Source organism: Cryptotermes secundus, unplaced genomic scaffold (genome assembly GCF_002891405.2).
Source record: "Cryptotermes secundus unplaced genomic scaffold, Csec_1.0 scaffold597, whole genome shotgun sequence".
NCBI classification, from domain to species: domain Eukaryota; kingdom Metazoa; phylum Arthropoda; class Insecta; order Blattodea; family Kalotermitidae; genus Cryptotermes; species Cryptotermes secundus.
Genome location: NW_019743156.1, coordinates 790665 through 808525, shown reverse-complemented (window position 1 = coordinate 808525; position 17861 = coordinate 790665). Strand labels below are relative to the sequence as shown.

At 36.4% G+C, this 17861-nt stretch overlaps 2 protein-coding genes across 5 annotated transcripts in view; one reads left to right on the top strand and one right to left on the bottom strand.

The window, feature by feature from the left end:
* Positions 1-1670: 1670 nt before the first annotated feature.
* LOC111873898 (partner of Y14 and mago) lies at positions 1671-6023 on the top strand. Of its 2 annotated transcripts, none has more exons than XM_023868967.2 (4): positions 1671-1775; positions 2108-2204; positions 3957-4120; positions 4940-6023. In XM_023868967.2, exons 1-4 carry the CDS (start codon positions 1739-1741, stop codon positions 5341-5343), a joined length of 702 nt encoding a protein of 233 aa, XP_023724735.1. In that variant the 5' UTR covers positions 1671-1738; the 3' UTR covers positions 5344-6023. The 2 variants fall into 2 exon arrangements, with proteins under 2 accessions (XP_023724735.1, XP_023724736.1); XM_023868968.2 differs by lacking the exon at positions 1671-1775 and adding an exon at positions 1783-1873.
* Positions 5372-17861, bottom strand: part of LOC111873912 (neprilysin-4) — a 32653-nt gene continuing 20163 nt past the window's right edge. For 2 of the 3 annotated variants that reach the window (XM_033755275.1, XM_033755276.1), the window contains exons 14-20: positions 16254-16312; positions 15763-15814; positions 15460-15527; positions 14871-15019; positions 12022-12186; positions 10897-11083; positions 5372-7092 (exon numbers count right to left, since the gene is read on the bottom strand). In XM_033755275.1, the coding sequence (XP_033611166.1) occupies positions 10907-11083; positions 12022-12186; positions 14871-15019; positions 15460-15527; positions 15763-15814; positions 16254-16312 (670 nt within the window). In that variant the 3' untranslated portion in view covers positions 5372-7092; positions 10897-10906. Of the gene's footprint in view, positions 7093-10896; positions 11084-12021; positions 12187-14056; positions 14157-14870; positions 15020-15459; positions 15528-15762; positions 15815-16253; positions 16313-17861 lie in introns of those variants that run through there. The other variant, XM_033755277.1, reaches the window with a different exon arrangement.

Genomic DNA, 17861 nt, shown 5'->3' with positions numbered 1-17861 from the left:
CGCTTTTCTGAATACTACCCCACTCCTTTCGATTTCTTGGCGTTTTGCGAAGAAGTAAGTTCCTCATATTTGGTTCCGCGTACCCTCTGGGACTTTCAGCACCCAAAGAGAACGCAAGGTTCGACAACCAGAGTTGTGACCATTTTTCTATAATTTTCCTTGCTTTCAAAAATTCGACATTTCTATGAGCATTGATTTCATTGATTTATTTCTGTTTTTTAATTGCGGGGCATCGTTCGCTATTTGCTCTGTGGTCACCGTTACAATTCAGGCATCTTGTTTATTACAATACCCTTCCCGTTTTTCTCTTCTTCATAAGAATCATTTATTTCCTTCGTACAAAATTTACTCATGTGGACAAATTTCCCACATTTGTAATATTGTACTGCTGCAACAAAAGTATTATTTTTTTTAATTCGCTTAGTGGGGGGTGGAGTCCAACTGGGTCTACTCGGTACGGCGGTCACTGATTGGCCTATTGTACCTGCCCCGGGTGATTATGATGATGGAGAATTTGGTGGAATGAAGATTGGCAGGGGAAACCGAAGTACTCGGAGAAAACCTGTCCCAGCACCACTTTGTCCACCACAAATCCCACTTGACCAGACCCGGGATTGAACCCGAGCCACCGTGGTGGGAAGCCCGTGACTAATCGCTTTAGCTATGGCGCGGGCTAACAAAAGTAGTAACTTCTTCCCGCGATATAGACCTTAATTTTAGAATCACGGGAGACCGCTGTAATAGAAGAATGTGCTACAGAAGGCCGGATGGGCATTATCTAGGCCTTGTTGTATTTTTGTATTCCCAGAATAAAAAAAAATCTGGAACTCGAAGAGCAAGGACGTGAATACAGAAGCTGGCCAAGTTTGATTATTAAGATTCTTTACCAGGAAACAACTAGTGGTGTAGCCATAGCTGAGAGCGGTAACGAAGCAACGAATAGTAGGAGCAGATTGAGAAGACATAGGGCGATGTCAGAATAAAATAATTAATTTTTGTTTTCTACTGAATTTTATTTGATTTGTTACTTGAAACTGACAAGTAATTATTTTTTTATTGTAGAAAAAATATTGTAAATACAAAAAAAGGCCTAGGCAATGCCCATCCGGCCTTCTATAGACAGGTAATTATTTTTTTATTGTAGAAAAAATATTGTAAATAAAAAAAGGCCTAGGCAATGCCCATCCGGCCTTTTGTAGCACATTCTTGTAAATATCTTATTCTATAGTAGCGGTAACCCCGCGATTCTTAATATAGACCTTGACTTAAATTTGAGAGTATACTGTTAATAATCAGTACAATTACTTCTTTTACTTTTTTTTACGTATCTATTTTATATAAATATAGGAATGTTATTTATGAAGTAACAGACGCCTTGCAGAAATCTTTTTTCTTCCAGCCTTAAGAGTTCTATAACTGACTTTGTGTATTCTTTTTTGCTGTTCTCAGACAAAATGTCCATCATTGTTGCCCGTTGGTTCTCCTACAGTTTACAGTTCCAGAAGATATGTTCCTCTGTAAGATTTGAGGCTTTCCTCATATGTTCCTCTGTTTGCAGCCCATCACTACAGTCGCACTCGGCCGTGGAAACAATGTTGAGATGTTGAATCTGTCTGGCTTGCTTTAAGACTGGTGTGTCCTACTCTCAGTGTCATCTAGTGGCGTTTTCTCTAATCATTTTAGGAGCACTGAGTAGCATGTCAATTCATAGAGAGCAGCAGTTTGTGTAGGCATTAAAATGGCGTCGGCGTCTAGTTATGTTAAAGACGAACAAGGTACTGTTATCAAAGCAAGTTATAAGAGGGTGGAACGTACATAATGAATTATGATAGATATGCTATTTATGCTATGTACTTGCGATAAAATATGAACCGTATGTATTAACACCTTAAATTGTAAAAGTACAATTAAATTTATTGTCCCATGCCGTTTCCAGGCTTATGCCAAATATAGCAAGTGGTGGAAAGGGTGGGGATGGATACGAAATCAGCATGCCATTTGTATCATCGCTTCATGTTAAAAAAATTAATTATTCACTGAGACTCATGGGACCTGAGCATATGAAACTGTATAATCTGATTATTTATAAATCATTAAATATTTGAAGGTACCACATTTATTGCTGCCAGCCAGAGACCAGATGGTACATGGAGAAAACCAAGGAGAGTAAGAGACGGTTACATCCCCCAGGAAGAAGTTCCACTGTAAGAATTTTTGCTTTTATCCTGTTAACAATACTCAAATGAATCAAATGAATTTCTGAGCAGTAACACAGCTCAGAGTATTTAATAGATGGCTGCTGAAATATCTGTAACTGGGAATGCACATCTTTCAGTAAAGCCTGATCAAACACATTGCATTGCTTGGTAGGTTAATTATCTTTCAAGGATTTTTTCATTAACGTAAATGAAAATATTTATAGAGCAGTGGGAACAACATAATAGTGACCACATACCTGACTTTTATTTAGGGTTACCAGCAATGCTACAGTTAAAAGCAGGACACCAAACTTAAAAATTCAGTTTACTTTCATTCACCAGAGAAATATTCAACTTTTACATTGCATGATGGTACTAAAAATAAATCTGATTTTTTTTTTACATTTAATAGAACAAGTAGAGTCAACTTAAAACAATAGGTTAAATTCTACTGCAGAGGCATAGTGGCATCCGAGAACAAACCCATGAAAATAATGTTCCAGAATCATATTTAAATAGTCATAAAATCATGAATGGAGGAGGGATCTTGTGACAAAGATTTCATCTTCTGGGATATAACACTGTGTTAGTCTGTTCAAAGTTAACTGATGTTTTGGAGGAACATGTTGCCTCCATCTTCAGGGTCAAAGAATGTGATGTTGTAATGAACAAATGTACAAAAAACCTTTAAGCATTCCTGTTTATGTCAGTGCCTGGTAGCATTTTGATGCTTTTGTGATTTGAGCCTTCTGTACAGACACCGAAATATGAAACATCATTCACAGAACTAAGTGCACCATTAATAGAGGATCCAGTCAAATTAATGATAAAAGCCCCTGATTCAGTGAAGCAATTTTTCTTTTCTTAATTCTGGAATCATGAATGACTTTTAACTTGATTCTGAAAAAAAAAACAGCCCATGATCATGCTACGACATACAATAATATGGTACACTGGTGTTTCTTGAGCAGTGTCATTCATCACTGCATATCCCTATTTAAATATTATTTTATTTTAGAAGTAAACGTAAATTCTCCTTTAAAAACTGAACACTCAGCCTTGTCATTAAACTGCTCTTTTTTTTTTTAAGTATTTTTGAGTTATTCATAGCTGGGTTTACATGTTAATTAAGAAGCACAACACACACATCTCAGAATTTTTGGACTTTTTCCATCGTCCAGAAAAAGTCCAAAAACCCGGTAATTCTGTGTGTCATCCACCATCATCAGAATCCTTTAGAACACACATCTCTGTTTCATAAGAACAAAAGAACCACTTTGGAAACAGAGTACACAAGAACACTGGATGTACAAAATGCAGAAGAAAATAGCTCCTCAGCAGATGCATGGTGACAAATGGGCAGAATCTGTTTGAAAAATCACCACCACCATTAAACTGCTCATCGTCATAACAACAACAACAACAACAACAACAATGAAATATAATTACAAAACATCTTTTCATGGTTGAATATAGCATAAGTTTAAAATTTGTTCCAACTGCTCCTAATAATCTTATGTTTTTGCATGTCAGACAGAAGTGTAAATAGTTAGCTCACTTTAAGAAAAGAATTCAGACAGCGGTTAGGACCTACATATACGGACATGTCCCGCCAAATGTGGACATGGGTAATCTGTTTATTTACAGTTACTGCTCCCAATGGAAGCTGTTTGGACTTTGTCAAATGTAACTTACCAGCTGCAGCTGATCATCCTATTGTAGAGATACAGCACAGCTATCCCAGTGATTATGTTTCAGATATGAAAGTAAAGGCAAACAATTTGCCAAAAATCAGCCTAAGTATCCAGTGGGATTCTCTCCTGAAGTTGTAAATGCTACAAAAACGAAGAAGGAGAAGGCCGATAGGGAGGCGTCAAAAAACAGCCCAATACCAGGACTAGTCATAGTTTCCACACCAGAAGGTATTCACTTCTTTCCGTTTGGCACTCAGCAGAATACTGTTGCTTTATGCTACTGAAATAAACATAATGGTCAAGTAATATGCAAATGTAGAATATCTTTTTCCTTTCTTGATTTTGGGGGAACAGGAGATTCATTCCTACTCTATTTTTAACTTTGGGCTTTGATATGCTAGTTTTCTGTATGAGATAACCATATTTCATAGAAATAAACTAGCTTTCTTAGCATATCATGGAAGCAGTTAATCCACAGACTGGTCAACTGAAACATGATTGCTAGGTCATGCATGATAATTGTATTTTAATTCTCAAATAGCACTGTTTAAAACTGCAGTTACAGGTAAATCTGCAGTTTACTTTCTCCATGATATCAAAATAAGCATTATTTCTGGTCAAGACTATTTCTGTTATTAAGTGCAAAATAGTGGTAAATTAGCTGATTTAATTACAAGAGTGTCTTTATGGCAGGCTTTGTGGGGTCTGTGGAAGACTAAAGGCCACACCAGTTTTTTATAGTTTGTGAACCAAAAATTTAAATGGTATTCCATTGTTTGTATGTATTTTTGTATGTACTCTCAGATTTTATAAGAGAAGTTTATTTTCTGAGAAGTCATTGATCAAATAGATGATATACTGTTTACTTTAATGAATAGTTTCAAAATCTTAAAAAAAAAAGTAAAACTTCTGATATAGTTCATTTTCAGTGCTGAAAACCGTTGTCTGAAGTTGGTAGGATAATTTCTATATCCTTGGTTACCAGTGTCATTGGAATTCATGTCCTTGTAAGAATCTGAAATAACAGGGACGTTTAACTGATTTCAGGCAAATCAAGTAAGAAGAAAAAGAAAAAGAAGAGTGGTACTAGTGAGGATAAATTAAGTGAAAGCCTATCGAAAACTCACTTGAGTTCTGAGCTGAAAACTACAAATTCTCGGTCAAAATCACAGTCAAATTCTCAAATTAAATCAGAGGCTTGTCAGTCGAAATCACCTACTGTTCAGTCAAAAAATGCAGCTTCCCAGTCAACAAATATAGCCATAACACCGACAGATCCTGCCAAAAGAATCAAGAATCTTCGCAAAAGGCTACGTGAAATTGAGTCCATTGAGCAAAAAATTGCAGCAGGTGAACAGAAACTTGAAAAAGATCAGCTAGATAAAGTTGCTAGGAAAAGGGAAATCATGAGTGAAATTGAACAGTTGACATGTGCATTGGGTGGTGAATAAGTGAACAGTTTATTTGTTATGTGATTAATACCCAAAATGAAGAGAAATGAAATTATGCAATAGCCTTTTCTATGACAGCTTCTACTCCACTTCCTCCATATTTAAAGATACATTTATGATACAAAGAAATATTTTGTTATTTACTTTTCCCTTAAGTAAATGATCATGTACAAAAGTCTCTTGACTGACATATATAATTATTTTTAAGAACATAATTCTTAAAGAGTGTTAATAGTTCTATACAGTAATGCCATTGTTGTATCATTTGTAGTTAAGTTGACCCTTTGTGATTTCTATCCATATTTTAATGGTATTTATGTTTGATGGACATAGTATAGCAACATGTAATGTAACTTGTACAGATACTTATTTAACATCTTATTTTGGTGATGTTTTAAGAAACGAATCTTTGATTTATTTTAATGAGATAACAGGGAACATATTGCAATGTTTTAGTCTTTAGTTTTGCAGTCTTGTACTTTTGATGAAATGACACTGCTCAGGGGCCCAGAGGAATGCACATCCTAGATAAAGCTGTTAATTGTTATGGAATATTTCTGTAGAATAACCTCCTACAGAGATGATTTTGACTTGCTTCTTTCTCTTACACCTGATGTGTATTTCACAACACTTTCTACAATGTAGGGAACGAAAACAAATTAAAAATACTGTCGCATTCAGGGTGAAGTTCATCTTTGAATAACATCTGTAGAAAACACCCTTATAGTATCACCCTGTTTGTCTCCTGCAAGTAATATGAATAAACTGAACTGTGACATCAGACATGTTGATCTAGAGGTAATGCTCTAGGCTTGTATTCAGGAGGTACTTTGTTTGAAACCTAGCTGAGACACTAGCTATCCTGATTGAGGTCTGTTATGGTTTTCCTCAGTCCATCCAAGCAAGTGCCAGGATAGTTCCCAGATTAGGCCATGGCTGCTTTCTTACAAATCATTTCCTCTTCAGTCAGCCTATAATCTCATGCTACCGACAGCATAAAACGAACGACTCGGTCAAAATGGAATAAGGGTACTTTGAAACAGGATGAAGCTGATGGTTACTGGGATTACTTCTGGGATGTGATGTAATCTGGAAAATGTTTATCACTGTTTCAGATGGATGTACTGCCTCCATCTTCATGATAGAAGAGTATCTAGAAGATGAAGGCAGCACACTCCTCTGATATGCCAGTAAACATCTGCCATTCTGCATGGCAACACATCTCAGAAGACAGTAACCGTCAAAAGTCTCTGTCACAAGAATGAAGTTAGCTGAACTGCTGATCCCCACCCCACATTTTGCCAAAGAATGTAGTCATGAAGCCGATGCACATGCTTCATCCAGAAGCAGCTCTCTTTGGAAATGGGAGAAAATGAATATATGTAATGGCACAGTTACACACTGTTACTAGTGCCATCACATATATTCGGTAAATTAAGAAAACCAGGCTTTCTAAGAGAACCTTGTTTCATTTTTGAAGCAGGTATTAAAATGTCTATTTTTATCCAGGACCTGTTCTGGGCCCATAATTTGTAAATAAAGTGCTGTCTCTCTTCCCATCTCTGAACATTTATGGTCCACTACTCATACCCTGTATCATTTGAGACTGGGAAGTGCTGGTGTCTTGTCAGTGCTTCCTCTTTTAAAACTCCTTGTGTGGGCATGTAAGTGACCTGCTGCTGCAGCAGCTGGAGTAACACTTCAAATCTGCACTGAACCACCATTTTCAGAGACCAGTAGCACATGCAACTGCAAAGCCAAAATATACGAACACATATTAATTATATACAGGGTGCAGCAGAATTGATTAGATGAGTTGAAATTGGCGCCAAATGCATATGCTGATCGATAGCACACTGATTGTTGTCGCTGCATCAAGAGCAGTTCAAAGCCTATTAGGTGCCATGGAGCATTGGTCATGTGAGCATTGTGCATTTGCTGTGGAGAGCTTTTTTAAAAATAATGATTCAGCTACTCGGACAATGTGAATTTAGGAAGCACTTTAACATTGGAAGAAATGGCAAGGTTCTGAAACGTCAAGCCATTTTAAATTAGGTGAGCCTGTTTAGGTTAACTGCTTCTGCCTTGTCAAAGAAGAATGCTGGCTGTCCACGATTAGTGTGCAACCCAGAAAATGTGGAGAGGGTGCAAGTGGCAGACAGCAGAGTCCATGATGCTCTGCTAGACAACATTCTGTAGCACTAGGCATGTCAAATAGGAGAATTTTGCACATGGAGTTACATTTTCATCCATTCAAAATTCAAATGGTGCAAGAATTACTGCCTCGTGATTTGAATACGTGAAAGGATTTTTGCACCGAGTTACCAGAAATAATGGGACATATACTGCAATTCCTTCAGAACTTGATAACATCAGATGAAGCCCATTTTCATCTAAGCGGGTATGTAAATAAGCGGAATTTCAGTTACCAAACAGAAGAAAACCCACGCTTACTGTATCAATCATTTTTTCATAGGCAGAAGTTCACAGTATGGTGTGGACTCAGTTCATTTGGCATTTTAGGAACATACTTTTTTGAAGACGAGAATGGACATGCAGTTACTGCTGAGCTCACCTGACTGGCATGCTTTTTTACAGACTTCACAAATCTGTTTTTTGTACAGTAACTGAAAATAAATTACCCATTTCGCAAATTTAAATCGTCTGATGTATTCTTCTGCACCCTGTATTTGTGATGACAAATGGAAATAAAATGGCAAAGGTGGCTGAAAACTGTTATGGATAAGTTACTGCCAAGTGTGAACCACCATTACCTGGCTAGAGTCTCATTCAACATTCCCACACAATGGGTACTTTGTACTTGTAATTTCAGAAATTCATAACTAATTTTATACATTTTTGACTGAGAACCACTGAAAGAGGTAGAGATGTATAATTTGTTCCTAATATGACGATCGTTCGTCAGTGTATGAGCATGTGACTCTTCCAAGATCTATAAACTCAACATGATCTGCTCTTTATTTAACATATCTACACATCACAATATTCTTATTTTAGTGTAACCAGAGCCTCAGAAGAGATACTATATCATGTGATAGTTTCTTCTAATTTATAGTAAAAACATTCTTGAGACTTGTATAGAGAGAAATATGGGGATGCCTCAATGAATACCCTCAAGGGCAGGTAACATTTCCTCAGAGTGTTTCTTCCTATACTGTATATATATTTTCTTTTTTAACTGAAGCCTCAGAATTGGGTGTGAAACTTGGTCTCTGACATTAAGAGAGGAACATAGACTGAGGGTGTTGAGAATATTTGGACCGAAAAGAGATGAAGTGACAGGAGGTTGGAGAAAACTATATAATGAGGAGTTTCATAACTTTTGCTCTTCTCAAAGTATAATTAGAATGATCAAGTCAAGGAGGATGAGGTGGGTGGGGCATGTAGCATGAATGGGGGAAAAGAGGACTGCATATAGGATATTGGTGGGAAAGCCAGAAGGAAAGAGACCACTGGGAAGACCAAGGCATAGGTGGGTGAACAATATTAGAATGGATCTTAGAGAGATAGGGTAGAATGGTATGGATTGGATGGATCTGGCTCAGGATATGGACCAGAGAAGGGCTCTTGTGAACATGGTAATGAACTTTCAGGTTCCATAAAGTGCTGGAAAATTCTTGAGTAGCACAATTGGCAACTTCCCAAGAAGGGCTCAGCTCCATGAGTGAGTATGCATCAGAAGTTTTTTTTTCTGGTCATTGTCGGTATAAAGCCAAATGCTGGCAAATAACAATTAATTTAGGTTATGTACAGGTCATGGGGAGCCATGGAAAGGGCATAAAAGTCATTAAATATTGTACTTTTACATATTAAATCTATACAAACAATAGGCAAGGCAGAAGAGTACTATCTTCTGGGACATAATACAGTGTAGTCGTGGTAGAAGTCCACCATAGTTTTGGTGGTCCGTCACATCCCAGAAGATAGTACCCTTCATAGTTACTGCTGTGGGAATGTCAAATCCAGCAATGAAGCACACTGTTGTCTGTGGTGACTCAAGCAAACTGATGTGATTTATCTATGGATCATTGCCCATACAGAAATAAATACTATCTCATACTGCAGTTTTTTAAACATTCCTATATAACTATTTCTGCACCATATTTCCACCAATTCCTTTATAAGTTATGAAAATATTGATCACAAGATCTCTGCAGAGGCAAGGAAAATGCAGTTTGAGCTACAGGACAGTGAATTTCTATGAATTCAAGATTACTATCTTCTGGGATATGACACTGTGTAGTCTGGTTGGCAGTTTTTTTTGAGGAATCTGCTGCCTCCACTTCACCATGAAGATGGAGGCAGCAGGTTGGTACATTGGTATGTACTTACCAAACTACATGGAGTGACAATCTAGAAAACCATAATCTTAACACTCACTGCCATGAGAACCTCAAACCTCCTTACTGGAACTGATTGTACATTTGACTTTGTTATTATCATCATCATCATCATGTGGGCTGTTAAGTGTGCATGTAAATAAATAAGAACGGAATTGATTTGAATCACCATCATCATCATTATTTGGGGGTCAAATTCGGTAAACATTACGCACTTTATAGATTGTAATTTTTTTAAAATTTTACGTTATCACACTATTCAGTTATCAACTGTGCATTAAGAACTGTTGTGTTGACAGATTTAGGTTGGAGAATGTGCTCAAAGTAGGGTAATTCTGTAGAAAAAAGGGATCTTTTGGGGCTTGTGCAGGTGGTCCCTGGTGGGAAGCAGTAGATGGACCTGGAGTGACTGACTCAGGGGGTAAGAAGTCTGTTGTTAACACTCCTTCAGAAATCCAAACTAGAGAGTGAGTAAAAGGGGATGAGGAATCTTATCTGATGTTTCAAAATTCTGATTTTCATGAAGTATGACATTTGGGCAGTTTCACTGTGTAGTACAGAACTAATCGAAATGGGTTTGGATAAAATGTTACAGAAAAATGGGCATTAACAACAGTTGTGAAATAATTCATGCATGTCCATCTTATTTCATATTGGTTAAATCCTTTTGGAATTAAATACCTGAGCTGCAAAATGTTTATATTTTATTCACTGTATCCTGATGCTATCAGACTAGTAAATTTAAATGCCCTTTTTACACTACTGTGTACATGCATGCTAAATATTTGTTTAGTCTGTAAGCAAGTTAAAATAATTTACATCATTACCAAGGAGTATCTATACTAGAAAACAGTATGTTTGACATGAATTTCTTTTTATGCTAGTCCATAAAATGTCAATGAAAAAAGCTCTCGTAGAGATCAAAGTCCTACTACCTTTCTAGTCAGAGGAGGAACAGCCATTTTCATGAGAATATAAGCATGACCAGAATAATGAAAAACTGGGGGTCCCTTTTTTATTTAACTGTATAAAAGTTATATTTAATTTAATAGTGATCTTAATGAAACCTGCTTCTGGATTACAGTTGAAAACTGTTTCCTGTCTCTTTCATACAATGGGACACAGTACAATGCTCTAACCACATTACCAGTATCATAATAACAAAGTTTATACCCGACTCCCATCTACTTACATAGTAATTACTACCAGATCAAGCATTTATCTCTAGGATTCATTGGTGACCCAACAGGACAATCCCAGGCATGAGCAAATTCTTGAGAATTAGCCAGAGTTCCTTGCACTCGAAGTCTCTGTGGACTGTGGGGATCTGAGAGAACTTCTTGGAGCAGGGACTCCTTTGTAGCCGATTCACACCACACCTAACAGAGACAATAAATTAACAAATGAAAAGGTACAGTGGTAATGTATGTCCAAGTCCCATAAAAGAATCTTATTACCTCACTTTTCCAGAAAAATGTAACTAACCCAACTTAAAATTCTTGTAAAAGCTATCTCTATTTTCATATAAAAACTTGCCTACATTAACTGAGAAAATGTAATTATAACTAGGTGGCCTTGAGATAATATAACACAAACATTTCAAATATGAAGAAAGAGAACACAAGGTTAAACTTGAGAAAAAATGTGGAAAAGAAGAAAAGGTGTAAGCTACCATTCATCTTCCTCCTCCTCCTCCTCATCATCATCATCAATTAACTGCTTCGCCTATTCCAATTACAAGAACTAGAACTGTTCTTTTCAGTTTTTTATTGATAGAGCAGGTCTTAGATTTGATTTTCAGGCATTCTTTCCAAAGTACTAGCCACTTCTATTGATATATGTTATTCTCAGTTCCATAATCACCATTATATTTATGATCAATCATTCTTTAATGGCTTGAGATTATGGTCTTTTGATATGTGATGGCATGATTTCTTTTTCATTGGTACGAATATTTAACGACAATTTCTTTTCTAATTGGTTGTGCCGCTCTAAAAGCCATAATTTTCATTCTTTCTCTGCCTTCTGTCCAAGGAACACTGTGGGTTCTTTCTCCAGGGGCATAGTGGCTGGGGCATAAAGCTGACCACTTACCTCCATCTGTTGCCAAGATAAAGAATGCATGGAGCTCCCACTTCACACATATTCATGGTGTGGTGTTTACTTAAGCATAAGGACACCTTTTGCTTTACACTTTCTATTGTTATGAAACACTAGTAAGAAAGCCCCAACAGATTTATTTTCCCCATACCTTGCATCTTTCAATGGTCCTCCCTATCCTACAGCTTTTAGTCAATTCATGCATCACAGGACTTACAGTTGCAAATCCAAGGAAAAACAGCTGCTCAGGTGAGAACTGATGTAAGCCTGGCAGGCGTAAGTCAGGTCCATTGTGTTCCACATATTTCTTATAAGCTAGAAATGCTTGCCTCATACCACCATTATCTGCCATATTTTCACCTTGTGTAGTAACCCCATTCATCTGTAATGGTACATTCTGAATCACATACTTAGAATCTAGAATTTATGGTTCAGTTTTCACTTAGCTGGCTTAGCTTAGCTGATAAAGATAGGTAACAGATGTTTTGAAAATTTGGCACAGTTCAGATATTTGGGAACAACTATAACAAATCAAAACCTGATTCAGGAGGATATTAAGAAAAGACTGAATTCGGGTAATACTTGTTATCGTTCAGTCCAGAACCTTTTGTCTTCTCTCCGCTGTCTAAAAACATAAAAATTAGAGTAGCCACACAATTGGCAGCTTCTCAAGAAGGTCTCAGCTCCATGAACGAATGAATAAATCAATTCACTTGGCTGCTTAGTCCATATAATATTTTGGAGAATTATTGATGTCGATATATGGGAGTAGAACTTGGTGTTTTGACATTAAGGAAATTTAAATTAAATGTCTAATAATGGTGCAACTTGGATTTTACATGGCCAGAGAACAGAGACATGTCTTGGTTTACAGACATAACACAGATGTGATGGGAGTGAATGATGTCATGGTCTGTTGTGATATATACTGATGTAGGTAAAATATGGATTAAAGGTTGGAGGATGAACATATCATGGAGAAATTATTAATTGTAGTAATGGTCACAACACAGATGCTTTAGAAAATTTCTACCAAACATTCAATTTGGGTGGAAATGTGCTGCTTGTAACAGTGTGGCAATAATTGAGTGACTGTGGAGGGAACAGCACAAGGGTTTTCAGTGTATTGTGTGCTGACTCCCTCTGCTTCAGTGCTATATTGGTACTGATTACTGTAAAAGGGTTACACACTCTTTTATAAAAACTGCTAGAATTCATCCCATTCTACCTTCAAGTATGCCTCATATCACAGAATATTGCAAAGACATCCTGGAGTTCTGAAAAGAATAATTCACCATGCTCTTAGAGTACACCATACAATTGCCTTTATGATGTGTAATGGCAGTACAATTTTCTTCACTCGGTATCTGTATATTTTTCATATTCACAACAACAATAATGTAATTAAGGTCAACAACACTGTATACAGAACATACAGGTTTGCATTCAATCACTGTGCAACTTCCTGGTATGTTGATGATGCATCTGTGCAGTGAAAAAACGTGAAAGTGATCAATATAGTAGCATGTGAAAGGTCTGCTTCCTCACAGTTTCACATCTTGAAGTGTGAAGTCATCACTATTGCAATGAGGTGGTTGTCACAGTTGAATCCTTCACAAGAAAGAAAATGTACAGAAAATGTGTTTGGAATTTTCATAAATATAGGCAACAAGAGATCAGCACTCACAAATTATTAAGACCCCTGACACAAGAAACTGGAGTTTTTATAGGACCAGTGTCTACTATAGTCACAAGACTGCTTACATTTTGCCTGCATAAAGTAACATGTGTGAACGAAATTATGCAACCAGATTAGGCACAATGAACTCACTTTTGCGCCTGGTTGCTGTAAAATATCCACAACACAATCATGGGTCCACAGCTGCTATTCATAACTGATTAGGCCTTATACAAGGGTAAGTCAATAACTAAGTTACAAATGGATATAGAACTTAAAGAAATAAGAGTACTGATTTGAAAAATGCTTTTATTTCTCAACATAATCTCCTTGTACATTGAGGCACTTGTCCCATCGTTTCACAAGCCCCTGAAAACCAACAGCATAAAATTCTTTGGGCTGCTGTCAGAACCAGGGGTGTTCACACAGCGTGGCCTACCTCATAATGCATGACAATTTAGGTTTTCACAAAGTCTGTGCATGATGGGTGCCGAGCAGGCTGACCCCACAACACAAAATGCAAAGAATGGGTCTGGCCTTACAGCATCTCAATTGCTACCACGATGAAGGACACGACATGCTAGCCTGAATTGTCACAGGTGATGAGTCTTGGGTTCATCATTATCAGCCCGAGACAAAGGGTGCATCAATGCAGTGGAAACATCCTGCGTCGCCTGCCAAAAAAAAAAAAGTTTAAGGTGACACCATCTCCCAGGAAAGTGATGCTGTAGAAAGGGAAGTCACCGCCTGGTTCCGACAGCAGCCCAAAGAATTTCCTGCTACTGGTTTACAGGGGCTTGTGAAATGATGGGACAAGTGCCTCAGTGTAGAGGGAGATTATGTTGAGAAATAAAAGCATTTTTCAAATCTGTATTCTTATTTGTTTAAGTTCTATATCCATTTGTAACTTACTTATTGACTTACCTATGTATTAATAGTCATGTGAATAAGCAAAATATATGAGTATGGAGCAAATAAAATCCTCATGCTCTTCAGCAAGTGTCATTAAACAGTGTAAAAGCAGTTCTATGGTATGCTGCAAGTTTGCAGTGAATTATTCCATCAGAACTTCAGAATATATTACAAAACTTATGTATTGTGAGGAATGCCTGAAGGCAGTAATGGGTCAATTCTATCAGATTTTATAAAATATGGCAAATCTGTGTTACCATTTGACAATAACATGTCATGAAGTACTTTTTAAGTAGATAGTCAGTGCCCAATGCACTTAAAACGCCTGTCATGTTCCCTCTATGGTCACTCAATATATTACTGTAATACTACCATAAGTAGTGCATTACTATGAAAGAAGCAACTAGGCTCCAGGAAGTTTTGCATTATGCCTTAAATTATCATGATTAAAATGGAGTGAATAAAATTTTACTTACCATCACTTCAGTATGTAACAGTTCATCTAGTTCTGGGACTCTGTACATGCTATACTGCTCTATGAAGCACTGGGCCTTCTCAAGGTATGTGTGAATGGTTGACTTTGACCACCACTGAGCAAGATTGCCATACTTGTCACTTTGACGACCTGTGAAATATCAGAATTATAAATTATTGTTATTATTCGCTTATATACTCTTGAAGTACACAGATTTATTGAAATCAGATTCACCGTTCTGGTAAATTTAAAAAAGGACAGTGTTCCTAGAAACAGCCATATATATTGCATTACATCTTATTGTTTTGTACAACTGTTATTTGCATGATACTGAGGAGTCTACTTCAAGATGTGTGTGCAGTTCAAAAATGTTCTAGAACACTTACACCACTTAAATTCTATAAACTATACATAATAAGGTAATTCATGTATGTTATTTCTATAATGTGACTTATAAGTCCGAGATTTATGTAATTATGGAGAACATAAAAAGACTATAACAGAATATTTAATAATCATTATTTTCAATGTTAATATTGTGTACCTACTTAAAAATAACTGTCAAAAAGAAAAGAAGGATTTACACCTACCCATATCATCAAATCCATGTGTGATTTCATGCCCAATCACTACACCAATACTCCCATAATTCAGTGCCCTGAAATGTAAGAAAAAATAGTTATGTGTGAACTAATAATCGAAAACAAGGCATTAAGAATCAAATCAATTTCTTGAATAAAAATTCTTTACAATCATTGCTGTGATGGTCTCAAAAGTCACACACACTCAGCTGTACATCAGTATTTCCCTTTACTGATTGCACTCAGTACCAGGAGCACTGTAAGACATTACTGTATTTGTTTTTTCATAATGAAGTAATAAAATGAACTTACTCTGGTCTCCCTTTACTAAAGAAGGGCAGTTGTAAAATTCCAGCTGGAAAAGCTACAACAGAGAACATAATTACTAAAAATATCCATAAATATTCTAAAAAGAAACAACCATTTTATGAATGTTTGAAATTAGTAAAACATGGACACTTCTTTATATAGCTTCTGAAACAAAATACTATTTGATATACAAAAGAATAAAAAGCCACAGCACCTAATAATGAAATAATTCTTAAATCCATCACAAATTTGTTTCAAGTTTCCAGGGAATCACTTCTTAGGATATTTGAGCATCTTATGTCAGCACAGGAAACTAGCCCATGGCACTGCTCCCAAATTGAAGGGATTCTGGTGATGAGCACAATGGTTAATGGTAGTAAAATAAGTATACAAACATTCATACTGAGCCTGAGATTTTGTACACCTTAAAATGTACAACCATTGTTATCAGTATTTACATAATGTATATTATCTATTCAATAATAAGCACTTACTTATCGAATTAGTTTGAGGGTTGTAATATGCATTAACAACATCTGGACTTGTGTACCACCTGAAAAAGAACAGAAGAGGCAAAAAATTAGTGAATTTCATATCATTATGGATCAAAACTAAACAGTTTATTACATTACATGCAGATGAAAGGAAAAAGAATTACTTTGACAAATCTGCATGATACCCATAACTGCTTAATGCTGATTTTCATGTTCATAAAATCCCTGTGTGAATATGAACCTCATGAATTATTAAATAACTTTACATTTTATTTCCAGCACCATTATTTATATTCCACATATTTCATACAATCATAACTATGAAAGCAAAAGGACAAGATCCTGTTTATTTATTTATTTATTTCCAGTTTAGTAAATGACACTGTCTATAACTCAGATAGTACAGAATCAAATGAAAAGATAATAATGAATATTGATGAATGATAAAAATAATGAATTGGAAAACATGTGGAAGGAACTAGTTATAGCCCATTTTAAGGTACTATCCTGGAATTTGCCTGGAGGGAAAACCTCAATGAAGATAGTTGCTGCACTGGCCAAGATTCCAGTCAGGTGCTTCCTGAATACAAGTAAGAAAAATTACCACTTGAGCCAACTTCTCAGTGATAAAACCCCATTAAACTGTAAAAGATTTTGTGTAATCACCATTTAAGGTTTGCCTTGGGGACCACATATCTGAAAGTTAAATGGGGGTTATATAGAATTCTAAGAGCAAATGAGTACCCATTGTTGATTACATGCATGTACTTTAGCCTAATAAAATGGCATGTTACATATGGCTAAAAACAATGTGCTTGCACACAGAAGGTGACTTGGCCAAGTAGGAAAAATGCTTGAATATTTACCACACTACAGGGGACTAATACTAGCATGTTGGAAAATATTACAGAGGGCCTTGGACTTGGACAGATTTTTTGGATGAAACCAGTGGCAGGCTCTTTTTGTATGGTAATTAACATTCTGTTATAAAAAATGGCAAAAATTTCTTGACTAGCTGAATGATGTTCAGCTTCTCAAGTAAGATTCTGTTCCTTGAAGTAAGTTCATTAAAATATAAACTTTATCCCTCTTTCAAATTCTATTACTTCCTCATATTCAATAAGAGTCTCTGAAAATTTCTGAGTTACATGAAAGAAAAGTCGGTACTAACGCAGATGATCTCATCTACAGGTAAAATGGAATGTATGACAAAAACGCAAAATATAACTGGAATGATCAAGACAAGGACGATAAGATGGAAGAGAAGACATGCCAGAATGATACCACTAGGAAGACCTAGACATAGGTGGGAGAACAATATTAAAATGGATTTTCCAGAAATAGCATGGGGTGGTATGGACTGGATTCATCTGGCACAGGACAGGAACCAGTAACAGGCTCTTAAGAACACAGTATTGAACCTTCGGGTTCCATAAAATGTTGGGAAATTCTTGAGTAGCTGAGTGACTGGTGGCTCCTCAAGAATGACTTGGCTCGATTGAGTTAGTACTTACTTACTTACTTACTTACTTACTTACTTACTTACTCATGGATCTGAGCCCTTCTGGAGGAGCTGCTAATTCTGCAGCTACTCAAGAATTTCCCAGC